Source organism: Carassius auratus, unplaced genomic scaffold (assembly GCF_003368295.1).
Source record: "Carassius auratus strain Wakin unplaced genomic scaffold, ASM336829v1 scaf_tig00006772, whole genome shotgun sequence".
In the NCBI taxonomy this organism is placed as follows: domain Eukaryota; kingdom Metazoa; phylum Chordata; class Actinopteri; order Cypriniformes; family Cyprinidae; genus Carassius; species Carassius auratus.
The window spans coordinates 152,120-178,664 of record NW_020523788.1 but is presented as its reverse complement, the minus strand read 5'-3'; the positions used below and the strand labels follow the sequence as shown (position 1 = coordinate 178,664).

At 36.7% G+C, this 26,545-nt stretch overlaps 1 protein-coding gene and 1 long non-coding RNA gene across 4 annotated transcripts in view; one reads left to right on the top strand and one right to left on the bottom strand.

Moving 5' to 3' along the window:
- Positions 1-3,827: 3,827 nt before the first annotated feature.
- LOC113071282 (uncharacterized) lies at positions 3,828-4,620 on the bottom strand. The gene is made up of 2 exons (XR_003280068.1): positions 4,479-4,620; positions 3,828-4,089 (listed from the first exon to the last, which is right to left on the bottom strand). It is a non-coding gene; the product is annotated as an uncharacterized LOC113071282 (long non-coding RNA).
- The window catches only part of LOC113071281 (stonustoxin subunit beta-like), a 67,975-nt gene continuing 46,040 nt past the window's right edge, over positions 4,611-26,545 (top strand). For 2 of the 3 annotated variants that reach the window (XM_026244645.1, XM_026244644.1), the window contains exons 1-2: positions 4,613-4,940; positions 12,002-12,094. In XM_026244645.1, coding sequence (XP_026100430.1) covers positions 12,004-12,094 — 91 coding nt within the window. In that variant the 5' untranslated portion in view covers positions 4,613-4,940; positions 12,002-12,003. Of the gene's footprint in view, positions 4,941-12,001; positions 12,095-26,545 lie in introns of all 3 variants that reach the window. The other variant, XM_026244643.1, reaches the window with a different exon arrangement.

The following is a 26,545-nucleotide window of genomic DNA, read 5'->3' as shown; positions in this document are numbered from 1 at the left end:
TATGAAATCATGCTACCTCCGCATATTTTGCTTCCTGAAATCGGCAATTTATGCAGCGAAAGTGTGGCGTATTTGAAAAAATGCGACCCTCGCATAAATATGCGGCCCTTTGCTGATTATGCATTAAATCACGCGATCGCATAATCACGTTTTTCTGGAGGGACTGATAAGTGATAAATTGATCATAGGCTATTTATTTAATTTATCAGGACTCAAAATTAATCACACATAAATACACTTATTTCTATTTTATTTATTTATTTTTAACGCTTATGAACATAGCCTGCTTATTCAGTCGAGTCTGTTTATGTTTATTAGCCACAGTAGCCGTCACATTTAGAATGAATGATAATATCTCTATTTTTATAAAAGCTCCCGAACAAAAACATTAGGCTATTATATTTTTTTATGATGTGAGCTAAACTCTCGAGATGAGGCTTCCCAGCCGGCACATGACCGACCTTCAACGTTGAAATATGGTTGAAATAAGGTCAGTTGTGGTTTCAACGTTGAAACAACGTTGATTCGACGTTTAAAGCTGAATGGTTGAAAAACATTCAGCACATGACCAACTTTCAATGTTGAAATATGGTTGAAATAAGGTCAGTTGTGGTTTCAACGTTGAAACAACGTTGATTCAACGTTTAAAGATGAACTGTTGAAAAACTTCCAGCACATGACCAACTTTCAACGTTGAAATATGGTTGAAATAAGGTCAGTTGTTTTAATGAAACAACGTTAAAAATGTTTAATGCTAAATGGTAGAAAAAGGTTAACAAGCTTTTAAATTATTTATATTAAATTATTTAAATTAATTATTATTTTAATAGCATTTAAAAATATTTTAGTCATGATACCTATTCTAAAATCTAAAGGTATATGTTAAATATTATCATCATTAACAACAATAAAACTATACATTTCGCTGCTTTATCACACTGAAACAACTCCCATTGGTAGTTTTATTTTATTACTTCTATCATGATTGGTTAATCTGGCTGTCATTCAGGAAACTGGACAATGAATCGGTTCGCGCTTTTCTACATTTAAAAATATGACCGTTATTGTCGTCTTTCTGTGAGTGAGGCGGCGGATAACTGTGAGCTGCTGCTCGTTATAACTGACTGCTCGGTCGGTCCCGAATTATTTCATATTTGCCTGGACATTTTTTATTTATTTTGAGCGAATTTGAGTCGTGACATGTCGATGGAGAACAAAAACTGTGAACACAAGAAGGGTCATGTGTTCTGCGAGGTCCTGAAAACATCCTGTCAAAATGAGGTAAGAAAATCGCTAACTTTATCTTTATTATCTTTTGAAAATAGTAAAGTATTACCAGAGTTTACAAATGGGTAGTTTAAAGGACATGTAACCTGCAGATAAATAAATACCCGTGTGTCTATTTTTGCATTGCTTTATCACAGATGGTCAAGTTAGATGCTCACCTAATGTGTTGCTGGTGAGTTATGTGTTAATGTCTGTCTTTTAGAGATTTTCCCATATTTTCCTGATATGTATCCCATGCATTAGGTGTGTTATATATGTTTGTATTCTTATAATAGTTTCAAAGTGTTTTCTGAAACGTATAAGTGCAAATGTCGGTATTTAAATAATATAATTTTAATGAATTAATGAAAATGAAAAAAAAAGGATTGTTTAAAGCCATGGTTCTCAAAGTGTCAGGCCCCCTCTAGTTGTTATGCAGGTGAAACACTAAATTAAACTAATTAATGTTAATACATTTTAACTTAATCTTTGAGTAAGTTTTTTTTTGTTGCACATTTAAGTATGTTACAGTTAAAGTACAGTTCAGTTTTGTAACTTTTTACATTTAAAATGACATTTTAATTTAAACTTTTTTTTATTTACCTGTGTATGTAAGCACAGTTGTAGTGTTAATGTTCAAACATGGTAAAGTGTCTGACAACAATTAATATTCTTATTAGAATAAAACTGCCTCATTTTTTAACTGTAGACCTGTAGCTGAATAGTTTGGCCTACTACGCTGCTGAAATGTAATGTTGGTCATTATGGTGCAACTTAATATTTAATAACAAATATTTTCTGAAGTGGTACTTGGTATAAAAAGTTTGAGAACCAGTGGTTTAAAGAAATGGTATAATATGAAATCCTGCTTTTTAAGAACTTTTCAGTAAACCATTTCTTCTTTCCCCTTGTAGAGTCATCGAGGATCCAGCTTGTTCTTGAAACATTGGTAAGAAATTGTTCATCTGCTACATTGCACTGTCACTTCTGCTAGAGATGCTTTGACCTTTTGTGATAGGTTTTGATTGTGCTTAGTTTAATAAAAATGTACTGAATTTGATTTGACTTGTTTTACTACACTGTAATGTTAGTGTTCTGATTAAAACAGTGTAACTGGGGGCTCTGAAAACACTGCATGTGAATAATTTAATATTGTACATTTTCTTCTGAATACATTAAATAAGTGTTTAATGAATAGTGTTGTCCACTTTGTTTCCAACCTCACTGTTACTGAACTGTAAAGTGAAAATATTGTGTGTTTATTTTGCATTCAGTTTTCAGTTAAATATATTTCACAATATCAAAGTTATTGTCAAACATTGTGAACATACCTAAACTCATTGTTAAATCTTATGTGCCCTTCAGAAGTTTGCGCTCTGCAAGTGAACGACGCCTTGTGGTGCCATCCCAAAGAGGTTCAAAATCACTCTCACGGACCTTTTCCTGGACTGTGTCCAGCTGGTGGAATCACCTCCCAATCTCAGTCTTTACTCATTTTCAAGAAACATTTTAAGACTCATCTTTTTCAACAGAACTTAACCAACTAATGCTAGCACTTTTCCTTCTTTTCTTGTCTTTTTTATATATATATATATATATAAAAAAAAAAAAAACCTGGCTATGCGTTCTGTACTAGACTAACTGAGACTTGTCATAGCACTTGTATACTGTTGTTGTTCGCTTGTACACCTGACTGCTTCTGTTGTTCTCATTTGTAAGTCGCTTTGGATAAAAGCGTCTGTTAAATGATTAAATGTAAATGTTTATACAGGACGGTACAGAAAGTGCACAAGTGGGAGAGAGTGGAGGGGACGGCATCAGAAAGGACCTAGCGCTGGGACACTTTCAAGGATCACCCGAAACACAACCACACTGTATACACGAAGGCTGCTGGTTCTAACATTTTAGAGTGCCCTGTGGTAGAAATCTCATTCTGCATTCCCCACGGTAAAGAAGACACAGTCCGGGGGGGTTCTGTTAGAAATCAACTGGTGGAAGGTTCCCTGCTCGAACTGTTCAACACATTTTCACTGCACAAATGTACACAACTCTTGTAATGAGACACATTACTAAAACATGTTTGTGACAGAAACTGTAGTTTTCCACCAAAATAAAAGATCCACTAGTTTCAGTCATAAAGGTACAAGGGTTTGTCTTGTAAGTGCTGCAAAAAAATATGCATTTATGTGCCAAATTATTTCACAAAAACCTTTAAATATTATTGTATTTGGATTGTTCTACTACATGTTTTTAGCATTACCTCCATGCATACTCTGCATAATAAAGTGTGGGATTATTTTCATCTGTTTTATACAGTATGTTTCCAAAATTAAACTGCTGTTTGACAATTTTGAGCATGTGGTCGTTTATTGAAGTTGTTTGTAAAGCCATTGCTGCCAGTCATTAGATTTTTAGCCTTGCATGTGTGGCGTGGCAACTTGAAGTTAATTAATTATGATATAACTACCGACTACCCCACCCCTCTAAAGTGAGGGGAACTAAATACTTGATGGAATTTAGACACACAGGTTCGTTACCATAGGAGGCAGAGACAGAGGCACTAGCGTATAAACTATTTATTAAATTCACAAAGTAGAAAATACACCTTTTAAAAGATCAGGCAAAGATATGATTCGACCAGGCATACATTAATCAGTTTTACGAAGGCTTACCCCTAGCAGGGTAGGCTAGCTGCAAAAGTGGCTATTCGTAAAAGCACACACACACACACACAGTGAGGTGAGTGACTACAAACGACAATCCACACTCCGTGCTCCAAACACCACCAGGATACTAGGACAGCTAGCCACCCGACTCAGGGGCCTAAAACACAAAGAACACAAATTACTCAAATGTACAAAACGAAATTAATCTAAAGCCTGATTGACTGAAACAATTACCAAAACACACAACAAAATGTAAAAAATGAACAATGGACACTTAAAGAAAACTGAAATGAAAAAGGAAAGAAATATATATATTTAAAGCAAGTGTTTTAACAATCACTACAAAAAAAAAAATCAATTGTAACGAAAACAAACAATAACCAAAAAGCATACAATGATACGAGCACAACAAGACTTAATTAAACAGCAAAACAGCAAAGCCGTCTTTAATCTGCTATTATGCAGGAGGCGATCTTCCCCACCCACAAACAGGCGGATGTTCCCAAAACTTTGTCCTACAGGTATTGACTACAGCGTTACACACACCTCATACAGTTGCTCACAGCACAAGTCTCAGAAGATTACTTGAATGAAATCAGTCTAACCAGGTGGCAAAAACAGCCTAAAAACCACAGCGAAGTCAGGAATAATTGGCTATTCAAGCTGCAAAAAGGCGACTCCAGCTTTGTTAGGCGGAAGCGCACACGTACCGGATGGGCGGGGCCAACAATGACGCATCCCAGGTAGCCTAATCACAGCCTTTATAAAGCAATGACTGAGCCCTGATAGGCCGTTTCTAAGTACCAGGGGAGGGAGATTATCTACTTTGCCACACATGTACCGTGTTGATCTAAATGGCCACTAGGATCTAGGTGTATTTACACACGGTGCAAGGTACGACGGGGAAACAACGTCGTGTCATCAACGCTGATTAACTTTTCAAAATCAACACCTCATTCAGCTTTCATCCCAGGTCTGCAGCACGACCCTCATTCACCCATCAAGCAGGTAAGACGGTGAAACAGCGTCGCGATTTCAACGGTGAATCCACGTCGTGATTTCAACGTTGATCCAATTTGCAAAATCGAAAGGTAATTCAACGTTGATTCAATGTCGGGATTTTAACGGTGAATCAGCGTCGTGATTTCAACCGTACATCAACTTCACGATTTCAATGGTGAATCAACGTCGTGATTTCAACCGTACATCAACTTCACGATTTCAATGGTGAATCAACGTCGTGATTTCAACCGTACATCAACGTCACGATTTCAACGGTGAATCAACGTCGTGATTTCAACGTTGATCCAATTTGCAAAATTGAAAGGTTATTCAACGTTGTTTCAACCATGGTACCTGACGTTGTTTCAACGTTGAAATGCCGGCTGGCTTGTGACAGTTAATATACATTACTAAATAAATACACGAGAATAAGAAGCTGGCGTCTGATTCCCTCAAACAGTCATATTTACCATGTTTCCTATGGTAATGGTAATGCCTAGCGTGCACAGACTTTTACATCTCTTATAAATAGTTCTGCCTTGTATGGTGATTATAATACACATTGGATCAAGTTATTTCAAAGACTCGCTGCTGACAAAGTGAGTTTTGAGCTTGATTTATTTAAAAAAAAAGTGTTTAATGATGGTGTTAAAGCTGTTATCTTTCTGAAATGATCCGCAGCGCATACTATAGTCACTTGAATATGAGCTTCTTATCACGAGTAAAATTCATGTCAACAGCCAACATATTTAGCTTGATCGGAAGGTTGACTGCAAGGAGCGGGATGTTAAGAGTTTGTCTGTTTCTTTTACTGATTATTTTCGGGTTAAAGCACAGATTCACACTCAATCGCTTTCGCAATAATGCGTTCAAGCAAATGTAATCTTACTAGTGATGGCCGATTCGTGAACGAATCGTTCAATTTAACCGGTTCTTCTTAGTGAACCAGTTGAACCAGTTCACCAAATCGAACTGAATCGTTTGAAACGGTTCACGTCTCCAATAAGCATAAATACACAAATTACTTGAGCGGTTAACTTTTTTAACGTGATTGACACTCCCTCTGAGCCAGAATAAACCAATATCCCGGAGTAATTCATTTACTCAAACAGTACCCTGAATGAAATGTTGTGAAGACCGAACTGAAGATGAACACTGAGCCGAGCAAGATAATGAACGAACACGCCCACTGCTGGAGCAGTTCTCGTTCTCGAGTCAAGAACCGGTTGCTTCGGTTTTCGGATCACCAGTACACTCAACCGAGAATCGTTTCTGTCGGACGCGTCCGAATTGAGAACCGATGAGCTGATTCTCGTTCTCGAGTCAAGAACCGGTTGCTTCGGTTTTCGGATCACCAGTACACTCAACCGAGAATAGTTTCTGTTGGACGCGTCCGAATTGAGAACCAATGAACTGATGATACTGCGCATGCGTGTAATTTTGTAAGTATTTTGTTAAACATCGGAAAGTGTGATAAAATAACTATATTTTATTTTGATTTTTTATTATTATTATTTTTTTTAGATTAATGTTTCCAATCTGTATATTGTATATAATGTATAGGCCAAATGAGTTTTCAGGGAAGTTGGACAATAATTAAGACTCTAAAGACTCTTATGTTTAATAGGAATAAGGGATGATTTATGAGATATCTGTACTGTATTTATAGTTAATGATGACATTCACAAATTGAGTTTGTAGTAACAGAACATGAACACGAGCAAACTGCAGCACGTGCCGGTTAGAGCGATTCTCGTTCTCGACTCAAGAACCGGTTGCATCAGTTTTCGGATCATCAGTACATTCAACCGAGAATCGTTTCTGTCGGACGCGTCCGAATTGAGAACCGATGAACTGATGATACTGCGCATGCGCGATTCAGCATGAAGCCAACTGACTCACAGCATGTCTCTGAACCGAAGGGATTCTTTTGGTGATTGATTCTGATTCTGTACTAGTAATGTTATGAGCGCGGGTATTTCGAGGGCTTGGATGAAGGGCAATCTGGCGAAACGTAAGTTCATTTAATAACAAATACATCGCAATGGATTATGTTTAGTAAGTGGATCATGGTTTCTGCGCTGATGACACCTAATTTATTTACTTTATATCTTCAAGACTTAAATCCTCATATGCACATTATAGCTGTTACTGTATTTAGGTGTTGTTGCAAAACTCAAATGTAAACTTTTCATGATTATGAGGTTTTAACTGACTAAAGTTATGATTACTGACTTTATATATTTGAATGTTTGATAGACGTGACGCCATTACGTCATCGCCAATGACGTCATTACGTCGAGCGTGAAAGAACCGATGAACCGTTTTTTTCAACCGGTTTATTGAATCGAACCGTCCGAAAGAACCGGTTCGCGGAAAAGAATCGAACTTCCCATCACTAAATCTTACAGTGCTACATTATCAGCATGCTATCCAGGGGCGTCGCACCCGTGGGGGATGTGGGGGTTTTAACACCCACACTTTTCCCGGTGAGAGGGTTCAACACCTGCACATTTTCCGCAGTTTTTCCGCAGTTTTGCACAAACGCCTTACTACAGTCGTTCCTCCGTTTCTCTGGCCGCTCTGTGTCTGCGCTCGCCGCGGCTGCCTCCTCCCCCCTCCCTCTCAAACTTGACACCGGCTTTAGGGTGATCGGCTGATGATTGGCTGTTCTGCCTTAAGTCCCGCCTCTCTTGGGGTGTTATCGGTCAGCTCGTGCTGAGGAGTTGGGAACTTATGGTTATTTACATCTCCCTTTTCCAGGTACTTTGAATGAGTGTTTATGCTTTAGAGGTTTTTAAATAAGCTTGATATGTGTTTGGGAAGATGTTCTGTTAATCGTTTTGTTGACATGTCGAGTGTTTTCGGTATTATATTTCGTTTTTTAGACTAATGCTAATTGCTATTATTGGGATATTGTTTGCATACCTGTTGAATAACTATTAAATTAAAGTGTATATTATTTTAATGTTTAAAAACAGTAAATTGTTACATTATTTATACCACCAGAGAAAAAGCTTTGTGTGGGCGTTTTTTTCTCTCCTTTTCTGATTTTGCGTTTTTTTTTTTTTAATGTAGGATTATTTTTTTCCCAGCCAAACGCTGCAAGCCGGAAATCCCGCACAGTGCCAGAGAACTTTAAGCCCTGCATTTTGTACCCCTCTGTCAATGTGTTCATCATTTTTATTGTTTATAAACAAACCACATCCATCCCCCACACTTTTGAAAAGCTTGCTACGCCCCTGATGCTATCTGATTTTGAAATCTTGAAGTTTATCGATCTGTTTAGAAAAAATAACTGACAAAGATGTTATTTTCATCACAAACAAAATTTTGACAGCAGAAAGCAGCAAATTAAAGATTAGTTTGGCATGTGATATAGGGAAAAAAAAAGTTTACACATAGCTTAAGCCACTTTGAAACTCTCCTGTTATTTTTTTTTAATAATTATTATGTCACATTTAGAATGAATGATAATATCTCTATTTTTATAAAAGCTCCCGAACAAAAACATTAGGCTATTATATTTTTTTATGATGTGAGCTAAACTCTCGAGATGAGGCTTGTGACAGTTAATATACATTACTAAATAAATACACGAGAATAAGAAGTTGACGTCTGATTTCCTCAAACAGTCATATTTACCATGTTTCCTATGGTAATGGTAATGCCTAGCGTGCACAGACTTTTACATCTCTTATAAATAGTTCTGCCTTGTATGGTGATTATAATACACATTGGATCAAGTTATTTCAAAGACTCGCTGCTGACAAAGTGAGTTTTGAGCTTGATTTATTTAAAAAAAAAGTGTTTAATGATGGTGTTAAAGCTGTTATCTTTCTGAAATGATCCGCAGCGCATACTCTCTATTTTTATAAAGACATTCAACGTTATGCCATAAGATGGTTTAACTTAACTGCAGACCGTGGTGTGGCGAGGAGGTGCCTGAGGCTGTGTTCTTTTGTTAAATAAAATGTTTTATTTCTTTCAAATTGTTTCAGTTTTAATTGAAATAGTCTGTCGTTTCGTAGTCAGTTTGCTGTCTGGGATGCTGCTTAGTACACTGCATCTGTACCCAGCAGGAAGTAACTCTCGACACCTCCTCTGGCTGGTCCGCCAAAATATTTGCGCAGATAGTAAATCTTTTCATTCGCTGGAATGTTTTTCCTGTCTCAGGCATGTGATCAGCTAGAGACAAAAAATAAGGAAAATCTTACCATGCCCCAGGTCACGCCCCCAGCACTCTTTATTAAAAATATATATTTTAGCACATTAAAAGATATCTTATATTGTAAATATACATACTGTCCTGTAAAAAAATAAAGCAGCATTTAATAATCATGACACCAATATAATAATATAATAAAGTACTATAATATATTATAGTAAAGTATATATTGTAGAATTATTATTATTAAAGTACCTGCCAAAAGATTGGAAACATTACTGTGGTAACACTTTATTTTAGTGGCCAATTCTCACTATGACCTAGTTGCTTGTTAGCATGTCTATTATCAACATAGGTTGTTTATCAGTACTTATTAAGCACTTATTCTGCATGACCATATTCTACATTCCTAATCCTACCCCAAACCTAAACTTAACGACTATTAATAAGCAGCAAATTGGGAGGTTTTTTTTAGGTAAAATCATAGTTAATATGTTGTTAATAGCGAGAATTGGACCATAAAATAAAGTGTGACCATTTCAGTTATTAATGATTTTTAAATAATTATCTTCTGCTCATTAAGGCTGAATTTATTTGATAAAAATAAAATTGTGTGTATATATATATATATATATATATATGTGTTATAGTGAAATGTTATTACAAATACAAAAAAGTTTTCAATTTTAATACATTATAAAATAAAATGTTATTCCTGTGATGCAAAGCAGAATTTCGTTCATCATTACATTTTTCAGTGTCACATGATCTTTTAGAAACCATTACTCTCAAGAAACAATTCTGATTATTATCAATGTTGAAAACAGTTTTGTTGCCTCATATTTTGTGTGGAAATTATGATGCACTTTATTTTTCTGGATTTTTTGATAAAAATAAAGTTTAATGAACAGCATTTATTTGCATTTATCAAATATATTAATTACATTTGTTAATGTATTTATTTAATTTAAATCATTTTAAATGTTTTTTTTAAAAATCATTTTAAATCATTTTTTGTCACTTTCATGCATTTATGAATAAAATTATTAATTTCTCTTTTTTAAATCTTATACAAATGTTTGAGTGGTATCATTGTTTTCACAAAAATATTAAGCAGAAAAAGTGTTCCTAACATTGATAATAAAATAATGAAATATTTCTTGAGCAGCAAATCAGCATATTAGAATGATTTCTGAAGGATTACTGTGTGTTCACACCGCCACCGTCAAGAGCGTCAAAGTGGCTAGAAGTCATTCATTTCCAATGTGAGCTGGGCAGTGGCTTGGCATTTGAGAGCGTCGAGGACAGTTGAAATCAGCTTTTTATGCAGCAAATTTATGGTAAGGAGTGATGACGCAGTTCAGCATCAACCAGTCTGAATGTAGTAATCCACTGTTTGAGAGGATTGCAGAGAACGCAGCTCCGACCACATTAGATCTCAAGCACAATAGAGGACAGGTTGATTATTGCTGTGGTGGGTTTGCAGTAATCTATAATTTATCCGTTTGCATACAGAGACATAAAAAATAAATTAAAAATGATTTGTGGACCAAGGTGTCTGAGATTGTTTATTTTCCTTGTGAGTTGCTGATGTGGAGTAACGATATAAAAATAATATTCTAATGATATAATAAATAATAGAACAGTAGTCCGAGTTTACTTTTTAAACAAATTTCCTTGATTATACATACATTAGTAATGTTTGTAGTTGATTATATTTACTTCATATTTTCAATGCGGAACTTTTACTTGCATCAGAGTATTTTAACAGTGCTTAATACATTATTAGGTAAATGATCTTAAAACTTAGTCCACAACAATATTTAATGAGGTTACCTTATAACATTACCCTCATTGTGGTTAATCTGCACAAGTTTAACAAGTTTGTTTGCTTTGCAGCCACTTTAAATACAAGATAAGCATTCAATCTACGTCAGAGCACTCACAAATCTCTTTAAAAACAGTAATGTAACAGAAGACATGTAGCGTGTCACACTACAGCCTATTATATAATTACAACACAACCGTTGTGAATTTTATGAGCACACTAGAAATCTCAAATTATCACCGGCATTCATAAAATGTCATCAGGTGGAATAACACTTTTCAGTGCTGATTCTGCTTGCGTTTGGCGCTTTGAATCATTTGAACGCTTTAACTCCTGCAGTTTATTTTAGCAGTTTATTTAGGTAATCGATTAAGGCCATTTGCGGGATTTCAATCATCATGCAAGCAACTTACCTACACCCCCCCTCCCCTCTAAAAAAACCTCAAATCTATGCGAATCACATGTTTCATCCCTCAGAGGTCGTAAAATACAGAAATCCATACAATCTTTGTACTTGAGAGGGTGACCATTGACGACAGCAGGCTCTGGTACTGGTAGACGATTTATGTTAATGGCCTCTGCTAACGCTCTAGCCAGTGCTGATAACATACTTTAAAATTATTCAATTTCTATATACTTTAAATACTTCATTCTTTCAACTATTTTACTTTTCAGTCCTTTTAACTTTTTCTCTGATGTCCCCGTAGTCCAACTACAATTTAGTGTTGTCCTCTCTGGGACTCGTTCACAGAAGGTGACACGAGGACTGCACTAGAAAGGAAAAATTTCACAAGCATATATAAGACTTTCTTTGCATGACAGTAAAAGTTACAGTTACATTTTGTGCTTGGCCTTGCTAATGGCTGGTGAATTTTTGTATTATTTGTCTTGAAATGTTCCTTCAGAGAAATGAGTACAAAAAAGTAAAGTTAATATTACATTAATTGGATTTTAAATAGAATTAGATTACACTGAATTATGTTACATTTAGAATGAAAAAAATATTATAAAGATTACAATTAAAAAAAAATATTCTCTTTGTTCTTGCTGTTTTTTTTGTTTTTACTACAGACATGGAATCAAAACCCATTGAAATGGCAGCCCTAGGAAGACCTCTGTATCCTGGTATGCTGTATGACTGCCGTGAAGATTCCTTCATTCCAGGTACTTTACCTACCTAAAAATGCTTTTTGCTTCATTTTTCCAACTAATTTTAAATCCACAAAAAAGTGATTTTCATTTATTATAATGTTAATTAAACATTATAGAATTTTAACAGCTCATTGGTTAATATTGTTACACTTGTTAAGAATAAGGAGGTGCTCATCACTGGTACAATATGTATGATTTATTTTTTTTAAATATGAAAACATTTAGATTGAGAGCATTCTTTTGTTTGCACACCTGAACTCACTCAGCACATACTGAACGCTGAAACTATTACTCCTGTAACAACTTTCTTTAACCAAGAATCTGGGCCCGGTTCCCTGATAACTCACACTCTTAGTGCGGTAAGAAGACCTCGAAAGATATATCTTACCAAAGTTGTTTATGTTCCTAAGTGTGTTCCCCGAAGTGTCCCTTAGGAAGCTTCTTAGCACGCTGCCTCTTACGTTCAATTTTACAATGGCACTGTCCCGAGTGAAGGTGCTGAATTAGTTGGCATCGATTGCTCAGGAATCGATTTTCCACTTCACACGAAGGTGCAATACAGCGTTAAAAAAGAAAACACGTTCTATACAAATGAAACATTCCTCAAATTATTACAGTAACATTTATTTTAACATAGTTTAAGTTATCAGTAGAATATAGACTATAAATTAAATGATCAAATGGTTAGTAATTTGTTCACACGATATGTTGTGACGGTATCCCTCGCTAATCATCCACCCTCTTTATCCCATTGTGCCACTTGTGCCGCTTCTTGACGGGTTTAACGACTTATAAAAATGATATAATACACTTTTATATTAATGTTAAAGTACTTTAAAATCAGAATTGATTGGCAAGAAGCTGTAGTTGTGATTGCCATTGGTTAATGTTTTCAATAAAAAGCAAGCTATCTACAATGAACTGAGACAAAGAGAGAGAGAGAGAGAGTTAGATACAGAATATGGTGGGGAAGCAACATAAAAAAAGGCACCAAGCTTCTCGTCAGAGGAACTTGAAGTTTTGCTGGACCTTGCCACCAGGTCGGAGATCACACCCCTATGGATGGATATATATATATATATATATATATATATATATATATATAATCTGCACGTTTATGGCCGCGTATCCCTTTCGCGATATGTACGCCTAATCAATCACTGATGGATTGGTGATAGGGATGAGTGTGCCATCCACCAGGATGTAATCCCCGGCATGGCGCAGAAGGGCGTTGGTGACAGTGTGGACGCACCTCCACACCGAGGTCTTGATTAGGCTGTAGCCCTCTCCCACGACCTCGATTAATCTCTCTGTATCTCTCTGTAGCAAAAAAAAAACAAAAAAAAACCTTGTGCTGCAAGCAGCTGGACTTCAGGGCTTAAAGCAAAATTCCGCCGCGTTAGCCTGGCAAGCGAAGGTCCAGCAGCTCCATAATGAGTTGTCTTGGGGGGCAATTGTTTTTAAATATAGCCACGTCAGGCAAAATGCCTGGCTTAAGTTTTGCTGAATAAAAAAATGTACATGGACTAAACGGCTCCGCGTCCGGCTCCGTCTTTGATTTAATACAAGGACACATTGGAACTGGACACAACCATGTGTACCCATTTATAGATCTTAGCCATTTAGAGCCAAATTGTTTGCCAGATTTTAATTATCAAAAGTGATTGCCAATTCACTATAATAACATTACGAAAAAGCCTAGGCTAATTACCACCATATTAGTTCTGATACCACATAAAGTCAACTTCATAAATAGACCTGTATCCATTGTGACCATAATTTATTATGAGTGTTAAAATGTCCATAACATAAAATCATTGTTGAGCCACAACATTGTCAACATACCATAGTTTGACTTGTACTTCGCTGCGCTGATTTCTAAAGACTGCTGTACAGTAGCGGCGACAAGCGTCTTGAGCTCAAACAACGCTAAGAGAGAGCTTGCGAATGGTCCAGACCAACCTTATGAAAGAGTGACTTACAGAAGATATACTTAGCGTACGAACGTGTCAGGAATCGTGCCATAACGTTAAGAGAGAGGTTAAGGAATAGGTTAAGAACTACTTAGCGATAAGAACGTTTTGGGGAACCGGGCCCAAAACGATATATCTTATAATGCAAATTTCTATGCAAATACTATACATGACCCTGGACACATTATTCTTTAAACAGGTGTACTACTCTAAATACTAAAATAGAATAAGTGTGAACAAATTAGGTGCTCTCTTACATGACACAAAGGGTTATGTGTAACAAATAACAACAAAGATTCACATTGCACTGCTTTATCAGATTCAGGGAAGTAATGCTCAAAAAAAATATTTTTTTATTTATTTTATTTTCATTTAACCTTTATTTAACCAGGGAAATCCTTTGAGAACAAGTCTCTTTTGCGAAGGAGCCCTGGCCAAGAAAGCTGGAATAAAAGTTCCACATAAAATACAAAATATGATAAATACAATGAACATACAAGACATAATACATTAACAGTACAATGAATCGACCAACGCAAATCATGACATCCCATTGTCACCATAGACTTATCCTAATTTGGGAAGCAGGGACAGGTGCCCATTGTGCCTGCTTCCCGGTACTTTACTAGCCTCTTAAATTGACCAAAGGAGACCAAGTTAACAAGTTTTAAGTCATTCTGTAACCGGTTCCACGCTGATGGGGCAGAAATTCTAAATGCTTGCTTTCCTAACTCTGTACGAGCCCTAGGCACAACCAGGTGGAGATTATCATTAGTCCGCAGATAGCGAGAACTGGCCTTGAAGGACATAAGCCTACATAAATGAGGTAATGTCCCAATGATAGATTTATATATAAACAATCGCCACCGGGTTAGCCTGCGCTGGGCAAGGGAGGGCCACTGGACTAGATTATACAGAGTGCAACAATGTGTAAAGGGTTTGCACCCTGTAATAAATCTCAGTGCACCATGATAAGCTGAATCCAATTGGTGCAAATATTTATTAGGGGTGTGCATATATAAAAAAACACCATAGTCCATAAGAGACATGAAAGAAGTCTCGACCAATTTCTTCCTGGTTGCAAGAGAAAAGCAAGCCCTATTCCTAAAATAAAACCTTAGCTTTAACCTAAGTTTCCGGGCTAAATTTTGGATATGAGCCTTAAAAGTCAAATGGTCGTCAAGTAAAAGCCCTAAATACTTATACTCGGCCACACACTCTATTAGATTTCCCTGCAGGGTAACAATGTTAGGAGGGATAGCTGTAGAGTTCCTATTATTTCAGAACAGGACTGTCTTAGTTTTATTTGCATTCAACACAAGCTTCAAGTCAGATAGCCAAGATTGTACAGTGTCAAAGGCATCATGCAGATACTGATAGGTCTGGTGAAGAGTTTCTCCACAGGTATAAATGATTGTGTCGTCAGCATAAAAATGAAACGGAGCATTGTGGACATTTGAACCAAGGTCATTTACGTAAATGGTAAATAAAAGTGGGCCCAGCACCGATCCCTGAGGAACCCCTGATACAATTTGTAAAAAACCTGAAGAGATACCATCAAAAGTGACGCACTGAGTCCTATCTGAGAGATAATTTTCAAACCAACCAACTGCCTTCTCAGAAAGACCAATGTTGAGCAGTCTCTGTTTTAAAATACAATGGTTCACCGTATCAAAAGCTTTAGAGAGATCAATGAAAAGAGCTGCACACATCTTTTTGCTGTCCAGTGCTTCAATGATGTCATTCCCAACCTTCAGTGAAGCAGAGATGGTACTATGTTCCTTTCGGAAACCCGACTGAAACTCTGAGAGAATATTATTAGCACTCAGGTATTCTTTCAATTGTTCACTTACTAGTCGTTCTAGAACCTTTGACAGCACAGACAAGTTGGAGATAGGCCTATAGTTGTTTAGCAAGGTAGGATCACCTCCCTTTAACAAGGGGAGGATATGGGCAGATTTCCAGATTGATAGCATAACATTCTGAACCAAAGACAAATTAAAAATATACATGAGCGGTTTAGCAATAAAATCTGCAGCAGTTTTTAAAAAATATGGCTCTAAACAATCTGGGCCAGCAGGCTTTTTGGTGTCCAATGACATTAGAGCTTTATGTACATCATCGATTGAAAACGGGGCAAAGGTAAAAGAAGAAGGCTGGCCAACACAACATCTTCCAGCAACATTACCATCAGAAGGGGAGTTTTTTGGAGGTAGAGATTGGTCAAACAAAGAACCAGATGCAACAAAATGTTCATTAAAACAATTTAGCATCGCCGATCTGTCCGAGATAGTAATATTGTCCCTGATTATATTGGGAGGCAGCTCATTATGAGATTTAGTTAAAGAAATCGACTTGATAGACTTCCAAAAAGTCCTAGGGTTATTTAGATTGTCTGTAGTAGCCGCTAGATAGTATTCAGATTTGGCATGTCGGACAGCGGCTGTGAACTGGTTTCGTAGTCGTCTGAAATTAATCCTATCGGCCTCCACCCCTGATTTCCTAGCCTTTGCCCAAGCCACATCCCTCTCATGAAGAAGTTTGCTAAGCTCCGTCGAAAATCAAGGGTAGTCTCATCCCTTGACTCTAAACTTACGCAATGGAGCATGTTTATTAATTAGTTGCGAAAATCCATCCTGAAAGTATTTCCAGGCTGTTTCGACATCATCAATAAGCCCGATGCAGTCCCAAGTAAAATAAAATAAATCATGTGTAAAACCTTGTAAGGAGAAATGTTTCATATCACGTTTTTCAATGCATCGAGGCCTGGATTTTGGAATTTTGGCATTTCTAACGGCAGCAATCATGCAATGATCACTGATGTCATTAGCAAACACACCAATTTCAGAAAATTTATGGGGAGCATTTGTCAATAGCAAATCAATTAGAGTAGATTTCTCTGGGTGTTTTGAATTTGGACGAGTAGGGGACTCAATTAATTGTATAAGATTTAATTCACTGCAAAGACCCTTCAATCCGTCTGAAGCAGGTTTGAACCAGTCCCAGTTCATATCACCTGCCAGGACAATCTCACTGTACTGCAGCTGTGATAAAAGCTCTGACAGCGTCTGAAGGGTGTCAGCTACTGCAGAGGGTGGTCTTGTAGCTTCCAACAACAGGATTTTGCCCAAATACGTAAAGAATCAATCTTAGGGAGCATACTTTGCATATTCAAATGAATAATACCCAACCCAGACCTGTTTTTAAAATCAGCCGGAGTATTGCAGATCTTAGAGTCAATATCAACTGGGCCAGGATTTGGCTGCACATCACCACAGATAATTAACAACAAAATAATCAAACATCTCTGTTTCATAGTTGCACCAAGGTTCACAGCATGTTTAGTATGTAATGAGTTAAAAAACAACTTAAGATCATTGTCAGATAAAACAGTGAAGCTTTTCAGAACAGCAAGGCACAAAGAGCGGAGAAGGGATTCAGAAGGAACACTATAGAGTGGCTGTAGTTTTTGCACAGGTAACTCTGGCCTGGAGCAAGTCATACTGGGAACAAATGAGGGACCCCAAGCCTTCACTAGAGAGGTTTCATCAGAGACATTCATATGCCCGTGTCCCCAGAGCAAGACAAAACTCATCAGAAAAAGTGTCATTTTCGGCACTGTAGAGTTGCAGCTTAAATTGGAGTGCAATTTGCTTGGCAGATGACTGCGTGTGCCGGCAAAGAGAAGGCTGGAGAGTTTGGTGGCTCAACAAACAAGCACAGGTGCAGGCAAAGGAGAAGTCTTACCAGTCGAAGCCAGGTGAAGCAGCAATAAGTGTACCATAGTTTACCAGTAAGGCCAAGCAGGAAGCCAGTGGAAGACCGTGCGGCGGGGAGACATGGGCAGCAACAGCAGCAAGGAGGTGCAAGCCAAACAGCAAGAGCAGCATGCAGTGAAGGTTAGTTGATTAGCCAGATCAACGCAGGCAGGCAGCAGCAGCAAACAAATCCAGCAAAACTTTTCAGCTGAGATGGTATAGGCAACGGGCAGCAATTAGCCAGGAAGTTGAGGCATTAAAATACAAAAATTCCACTTCTTGGTTGATTCTTGGTCGGGCTCAACAAACATTAGACAAACAAACACTGCTACACATGTGCGGCCATCTTGGAATAATCATGAGGATGGCAATTTAGTATACACATATTCACATTACTCCAGCATTGATTACTGTATCTGTATTGATTACTGAGTTCATCTTACTACTCTTTTAATCATTATATTGTTTATTATTTTAGTCACAGTTTTAACCCAATATAAACTTTGCTTTTTAACTGACTATTGAACTTGATTTAAAATCAACACATTGTTTCACAAATCAAGTTCTCACTAAATGGATAATAAATAGTCTGACTTGAAGTTTTATTAATAAAACATAACAAAATGAAAGAATGACGCTAGATAAAAATAATATGCGAGCAGGGTGATCATAGACCTATTCAGATATGCTTTTTAGATTGGCTCCTTTAACGTCTGCCATTGTTAAGCAACCATGACCTATGCTCTCCATGACAGTGTAAACAGGGCTGCGTTACCCAAAAGAATCATAAGAAAGCTTTGATACTTTTGTTGAATGAAGTCCAGAAAAATTATTATCAGAGGATAGAGAAAATATGTTATTTCACAATAAATGAACTGAAATTGTGGCCTACATTTATGCAGTTAAATTTATTTAAATTGAACGTTAAAAGTTCATATGAATCATACAATGTTAGAATAAAAAGGCTGCATTTTATGCGTGCAACAGCCTGTCACTGGCAGTCGCTTATGAAAATGAATCATTGTTTTACTAAAGCAACCGTAGTTCATCTATTAGTATTTGTAGATTTCCATGGTTACCACTACAGTAAATATATTTTAACCATGTGTAAACAAAAATAACTTAAGTTGCAATTAAAGCATTTTGAATGTTAAAATGCATTTCAAATATAAAGTTAAGTGGATACCTACCCATTTCACTCTGAGTAATTTAATACATTTCATAATTAAAAAGTTCAGTTTAGAAGTATCGTATTGGTATCGACGATAATGGTCTTTGCCAATATGCCAATGTGTGCTAAACATGCTAGAAATATCCTCAAACATGCTTACAATATTCTCAAACATGCTTACAATATTTACTAAGTGCTAAAGCATGCTATTAATTAACTAATTCAGTTATAGTCATAGCGCCAACTGCTGGCAACAGAAAGTGACATGGTTAACACTGTTATGGACTCCTAGGAACAAATTAAAAAGTGTCAACAAGTATTAAATAGGCTGGCAACATGCTAGAAACATACTAAAATATGCTACCAGCACTTAGCTAAGCATGCTATTAATGCAGTGAAACAGGAAGTTACTGTAAATCTGGCATGCAGTGTCTAATTTGTCCCAAATTTAACAAGTTTGATAAAAGTCCTGGCCTTAACATATCTTAACGCCAATATTTCAGTTATAATCATACCCCACCATCTGCTGGCAACTGAAATGTACTTGTTATAAACTAACTTAAACAAGCAATTTCCAGTCTGACCCAAGCTTCACATGTTTTGTTATAGTCATGGCCTGAAGACATTTACATGCCAACATTCAGTTATAAATACAACCCGTTGGCAGCTGGAAATGTGGCATAAATATATATAAGCATTTGGCCCAATGTTTGCAGTTCTCTTATGGCCACTGGGTGGTGGTGAGCCCGGGTGTGAGGGCCCTTGTATGTCAAAAAGCAAGAGATTTTAAACAAACATAAAGGTTGGGTGACAGCATGTTCAAATGTTCAAGTTTTGACAAATACATTTTTTATAAAATGATAACCTCACATTTCGGCCTTTAAATTTTTATTATTTATAGAAAATTAAGAGTCAAAATTATACATTATAGGAATTTCAACTGCTCCAGAAACCAGTTAAGATTTGCAACAAAAAACTGCACTGGTCTGAACAAAAACAGCAGACTGGCTGGATCCAGTGTCTTTCAGTAGTTGGCGCTTATGACACATCAGTTTCCACAGTAAACTCTGTTTATGTAAATGGAGCACTACCACTGCACATTGTGAATTTCACCTTTGTCTGACACTCAATTCAGGTCTTGGAGTCTGATAAATTGGGTGCTTCTCAATTCCTATTTGTGCATCCTCATTTCCTTTCCTTGCTTCCTTTCTTCGTGTCATAGCTCCACCCCTTCAGGAGGCGAGGGGAGGAAAAGATGCGAGGATCAAGGAATTGAATAAAGTGAAATTAATATCCTCACTTCCTTTAGCCTCACTTCAACGCGTCATCAGCTGCACTAAAGGGATCTGCCCTTATGTTGTTAAATTTTAGCAAGTGACTAGCATGTCATTAGCAAGTGATTAACATGTCTTTAGCATGTTGTAATCATGATTAGCAAGTGACTAGCATTTAATTAGCATGATTAGCAAGTGACTAGCATGTTGTTAACATGCTTAGCAAGTGACTGGGATGTTGCTAGCATGACTAGAAAGTGACAAGCATATTATTACCATGATTAGCAAAATTACTAGCATGTCATTAGCATGATTAGCAAGTGACTAGCATGTCTGTAGCATGTTGTTAGCATTATTAGCAAGTGACTTGCATGTTGTTAGTATGTTTGGCAACTGACGGGGATTGTTAACATGACTAGAAAGTGACTAGCATGTTATTAACATGATTACCAAAATTACTAGCAATGTGTTAGCACGACTAGCAAGTGACTAATATGTTATAATTTTTAGCAAGTGACTAGCATGTCTTTAGCATGTTAGCATTATTCGCAAGCGACTAGCATGATGTTAGCATGATTAGCAAGTGACTAGCATGTCTCTAGAATGTTGTTAGCATGATTAGCAAGTATCTAGCATATTGCTAACCCGACTAGCATGTATCTAGCATGATTAGGAAGTGACTAGCATGTAATTAGCATGACTAATAGTGACTAGCATGTTGTTAACATGATTTGCAAGTGACGACCATGTAATAAGTATTATTAGCAAGTGACTAGCATGTCTGTAGCATGTTTTTAGCATGATTAGCAAAGTAACTGGCATGTTTTTAACATGATTAACAAGTGACTAGCATGTCTGTAGCATGTTGTTAGCATGACTAACAAGTGACTAGCATGTTATTAGCATGATTAACAAAGTTACTGGCATTTGGTAACATGATTAGCAAGTGACTATCATTTAATTAGCATGATTAGCAAATGACTAGCAAGTCGCTAGCATGACTAGCATATCTATAGCAAGTGACTAGCATTTTAGTGTGATTAGCAAGTGACTAGCATATCTTTAGCATGTTTAGCAAGTGACTAGCATGTCTCTAGCATGTTGCTAGCATGACTAGCAAGTGACTAGCATGTTGTTACCATGACTAGCAAGTGACTAGCATGTTATTAGCATGATTAGCAAAGTTACTTGCATGTTGTTAACATGATTAGCAAGTGACTAGCATTTTGCTAGCATGACTAACATATCTGTAGCAAGTGACTAGCATTTTAGCGTGATTAACAAGTGACTACCATGTCTCTAACATGTTGCTAGCATGATTAGCAAGTGAGTAGCCTGTTGCTAACATGTTGCTAACATGATTAGCAAGTAACTGACATGCTGATAACATGATTAGCAAGAGACTAGCAAGTTGTTACCATGACTACCAAGTGAGATGGTAGTATAAAACCAGTTGATTCAGTAAAAACCAGGCGGGAAGGAAGTCAACCGGAAGTGTGCGTGGCGCCCTCTTGTAGCAGAACTTCACTTGCGTTAGCATTCCCATTGACTCCCATTCATTTTGGCGTCACTTTGACAGCGAATAACTTTACATCTGAGGCGTTTAAAGACTCCATTTGTCCAATAATTATTTCTAAAGATACACGACAATGTATAAAGGGCTCCATTACCTTCTATGTTACATTATGGCCCGTAGAAACAGTTTTTGTAATAATAGGCTAACGATTGCGTCATAACCACTCGACTCTGTCGCACAGTAGATAAATTACCGTACAGACAGGAGGAGAAGCTCGCAGGCAATTAACTTAATATGGCGTACTGGCGTTACATTTTAAAATACTATACAAAATAATTAATCAGAATACTTTCTCCTGCTCACTCACGACAAAGAACTCTGCAAGATTAACGATGGCAGTTTGCACCAGTGTTAATTTCGTTGACTAAATATTTTCGTCATTATTTTCGTCACGAATATATTTTTGCTGACGAAAACGAAACGAAAACTAAAATAGAAGGCACTGATGGAGACTAAAACTATGACTAAATTGATTGACATTATCGTCAACGAATAAAGGACGAGACGAAAATAGACTGTGACGAAAATCAAATCAGCAGACGGGAGAGATGCGAGGAATGAGCAAAAGAACCGGCAAAACAGAACAGACTGCATGAGAGAAGAGAACCAATCAGAGCCTGACTTATTGAGACGTGAAGCGAAGGTTTTCAGTTTTTATGAGCTCCCGGGAAGTCGGCATTCGAAGAGGTGATAGGGACTTTAAGCAACAGCCTCTGGTGGAACGGCAACGCCATTCTGGCGTTGTATTGCGCCTGCGCGAATTTAACTGCTACTTTGTGACGTTCTAATTTAACGGTCTACTACGGGAGAACAGCTGATTTGCCAGAGTCGCTACAACGTGAGAGGTTAGGTAAATAAATGTTATGTTTTTAGACTTATTTACATCATACAATATTAAAAACTCCTCTTCTGACAAAAGATTGTCATTTAACGCCAAAAGCAATCCTTCTCTTGCTTTTTTAAATTATATATTTTTTGGGATCTCAATAAATGAATTAATGCTGCATTGCGCTGTTCTGTTTTACCGTTGCTTAGTGACTTTTACGTTCTTGGCTACAGCGGTGTGACGGCAAACTTCCGGTCGCTGTAGCCGTTCCATTCGCAGCTGTTGCTTAAAGTCCCTACTGTCTAAAAGAGCGACAAAATGTCCACAGCTCACTTCACGTTTGACGACGAACAAAACAAAACAAAGTGTAAAGCACGCAGAGCGCTCATTCGTGGCAAGAACACAACCAATTTGAAAAGACATTTACAGACGAGCCACCCGGACATTTTCTCAAATGTAATTTCACAACGATGTTCTTTTGTTTATTGAGCTAAGCAAAATTGGAATAGTGCAGTGCGTAGATGTTGTAGCATTAAATATTACGAACTGAAAAGTACTGTAAAATAGCCCCTTCTTCAAATTAGATGCGAGCACAATACTAATACGTAATATCATGATAAATTCATTTGATTAATACTAATGTTTAGTATATTTTATAATGTTCTACTTGTTGACAATATCACAAATATTTCTATATTAGTCATGTGAAACATGAATGTTCACATCCTATCATTATACATACAAATCTAGCAATATTGTAGTATTTAAAACATACAATATTGCTAGACAAATGAATACCTTATAAAATCTTGTTACTTTTTTTATCCACCTAGCTGCCAACTTATTAAATATTTACTTTAAATGTATGCACTTATTGTTCAGCTCAGCTGTAAACTTTAAGGTCCTGGACCTAACTTTATTTTTCTTTTATTGATGGTCAATTGGCAGCTAGTTATTGTTTACATTATCATGACAGTGTTTGTTGCTGCATAAAAGCTTTTGAATCGAAATAAAGACACAGTTGTGTTGAAATAAAGTTGAATTTGTGTTTTATATATTTTGGTTAAGTTTGTTTCCTATACCAGTTGTAAAAAATTGTCTAGTAAATCTGTTATTGATTTTAGTCTTATTTTAGTCGACTAAAATACCAAGCAATTTTAGTCGACTAAAATACCAAGCAATTTTAGTCGACTAAAATAAGACTAAAATTAAAACAAATCAGATGACTAAAACTTGACTAAAACTAAAAAGAATTATAGTCAAAAGACTAAGACTAAAACTAAATTAAAATTTCGTGTCAAAATTAACACTGGTTTGCACGCACAGCTACTAGAAGATTTACATCTATCAGACAGGTTGCTGACGTCATCAAGCTTAGTTTGAGTCTGCGCGTCAGAAAAGTAAATGCTAAAAATAGCTAAAAATTGGCTTCACTTGTCTCAATTGAGTTCCAATGGGGTTGCTGTGTCCATTTCTTTTACTTTCTATGGTAAAAACCAGCTAAGACCAGCATGACAGTAGCAAAAACCACTTTAGAACCAAGTCTGTTTCTAGCTTGATTAGCAAGTTACTAGCATGTTGTTAACATGTTTCTATGCTAATTCAGCTAAAACAGTTGATTCAGTAAAAAACAGCTAAAACCAGCTAAGACCAACGTGAAAGTGGCCAAAACCACTTAAAAACCACTCGCTTGGGGAGACCAACCAAAGCAGCCAATAAGCTTAGGCTGATTTTATTTGTATTTTCATTATGGAGTTTTAAGCTTTATTATGGCAGTAGACAGCTAAAATACATTAAGTCTTTTTGTCTAAAATTTTCACCCCCTCAATGAAAGTCTATGGGATTTTTGGTGGTTTTGATAGTCTGGTTTACAAAAACCATAAAGTCAACTTTTCAAGCCAACTTAATTATTACAACAGATGTGAAGGGGGAGAAGAATTATAGGTGCATCAGGTTTTTCAATGAAAAATACTTCCGCAAAGGAAACACCTGTGTATCCTCACTCATGACTCCTCAGGAAGACTCCTTGATCCTCGCCTCCTCGTGGTGCAATTAGAGAATGGAGATGTCCTTCGAGATGGCTGCGCTCGATCAATTTCTGTCACAGTGTGTCTGGTCTGTGTATCACTGGGTGTCCACTAGAGGTCTCACTTCCCCTTATCGTCACTGTTCATTGTTTTCAGCTGTTTTCACTTACATCGTTTGCACTTGTCTTTAAATACCTGGGTTGTTTCTGTCCTTGTTACGGAGTCCTTTTTAATGTCTATACGTTTTACATGTCTGTCAACTCTTGCCTTGTCTTGCTTTACCTTGCCCTGTGTTCGTGTCCTGTTAATGTTTTTGTTTGGATATTCTGGTTTTGACCCTGCTTGGACTGTTTACCCCTCTGGATTTGCCCTATATTAAACTGCTTACCTTCTATTGGATCTCTCCTTGTTTTCTGTGTTGCCTCACGTGACAATTTCCCGGTCATAGGATAAGAGTTAAAGTGACATGACATACAGCCAAGTATGGTGACCCATACTCATAATTTGTGCTCTGCATTTAACCCATCCAAAGTGAACACACACACACCGTGAACACACACCCGGAGCAGTGGAGGACAGAGGATCGAGGAAACAAGGAGGGATATTAAGAGGCACCCATTGAATCTGTTGTTTTACCAAAGAGAGACTGCTTTGTTACATTTGCCACGTTTCCACCGAAATTACCCGGAACATTTGTATCAGGAACTTTTTTCCCCAGGAACTATTTCCCCCCAGACCCATTGCTTTCTGTGTTTCCACCGCGGTCTAAAGTACTGGGAAGATTAGGCAAATAGACTTGTGACGTAGGTCTGCATGCTTCTCTCAATACAAAGTGCGCTGATTTTGGACGTGCATCCTCGGTAGTGTGGACTTTGCTCATTCGACTTGGGAAGGCTTTAAGACCAAGCAGAATCCTCCGCAGCTGCTCCCGCCTCACAGCGTGCGGGACTCCGCTAACAGACCCAGCTTCACTGTCTGTGGTTTGACTTTACTAAATCAGATTGAGGCGAAAACAACTTATTGATCATGAGACCAACATTTAGCAAGGCAGGAAAACATTCTGTCTGCCTGAAAGAAGATGTATTTCATTTATTTAATGCTGTTAAATAGAGAGAGAGAGAGAGAGAAACTAGTCTAGGACTATTCTTAAACTTGGAGCTCATTATATTGAAGTACATATCCAAACACCAGAAACATTATGCATTTTATTTAATTATTCATAAAATGCATAATGTTTCTGGTGTTTGGATATGTACTTCAATATAATGAGCTCCAAGTTTAAGTTAACTTTTCAAAACATTTATTCACATGCTGTATGGTTGAAAAAATATTTTAGTTCACAACTTTAAGTTCCATTGTTTAAAAAAATACTTTATTGGCTAATGTTTCATAAACCTTCAGTTGTTATGCTCTAAAATCCATGCCATTATTAATTTCACAGTATTTTTACCATCTAAATGACTAATCTTTAAAGTCACAATTCTATAATGGTCAAAATTACTCAGGCCGAGGGGATTTTTTCATGAAATTATTTTATTTTATTTATTTATTTGAATAATTGTAGCCTACATAAATAAGTGAAGCAAAATAAATATTTGGATCATCCCTTAGTTTTTCCCTTATTTTCTACAAGAATAAACATAACATATTATTAATTCATAGAAATAATTTAAACAATGTAAACTTTTTTACTTTAATTTAAATACTACTAAACTAACTTTAAAATCTCAAAGAGTTTATAAGTTAAAAAAGGTAAAATGTCACATTGCATGAACTTGTGTTAAAAATATAATTTTTTTTTTTAATTAACAATTTCTGTATAAAACGGAGCAGCAACCTTTATATCAAACATTTTTAA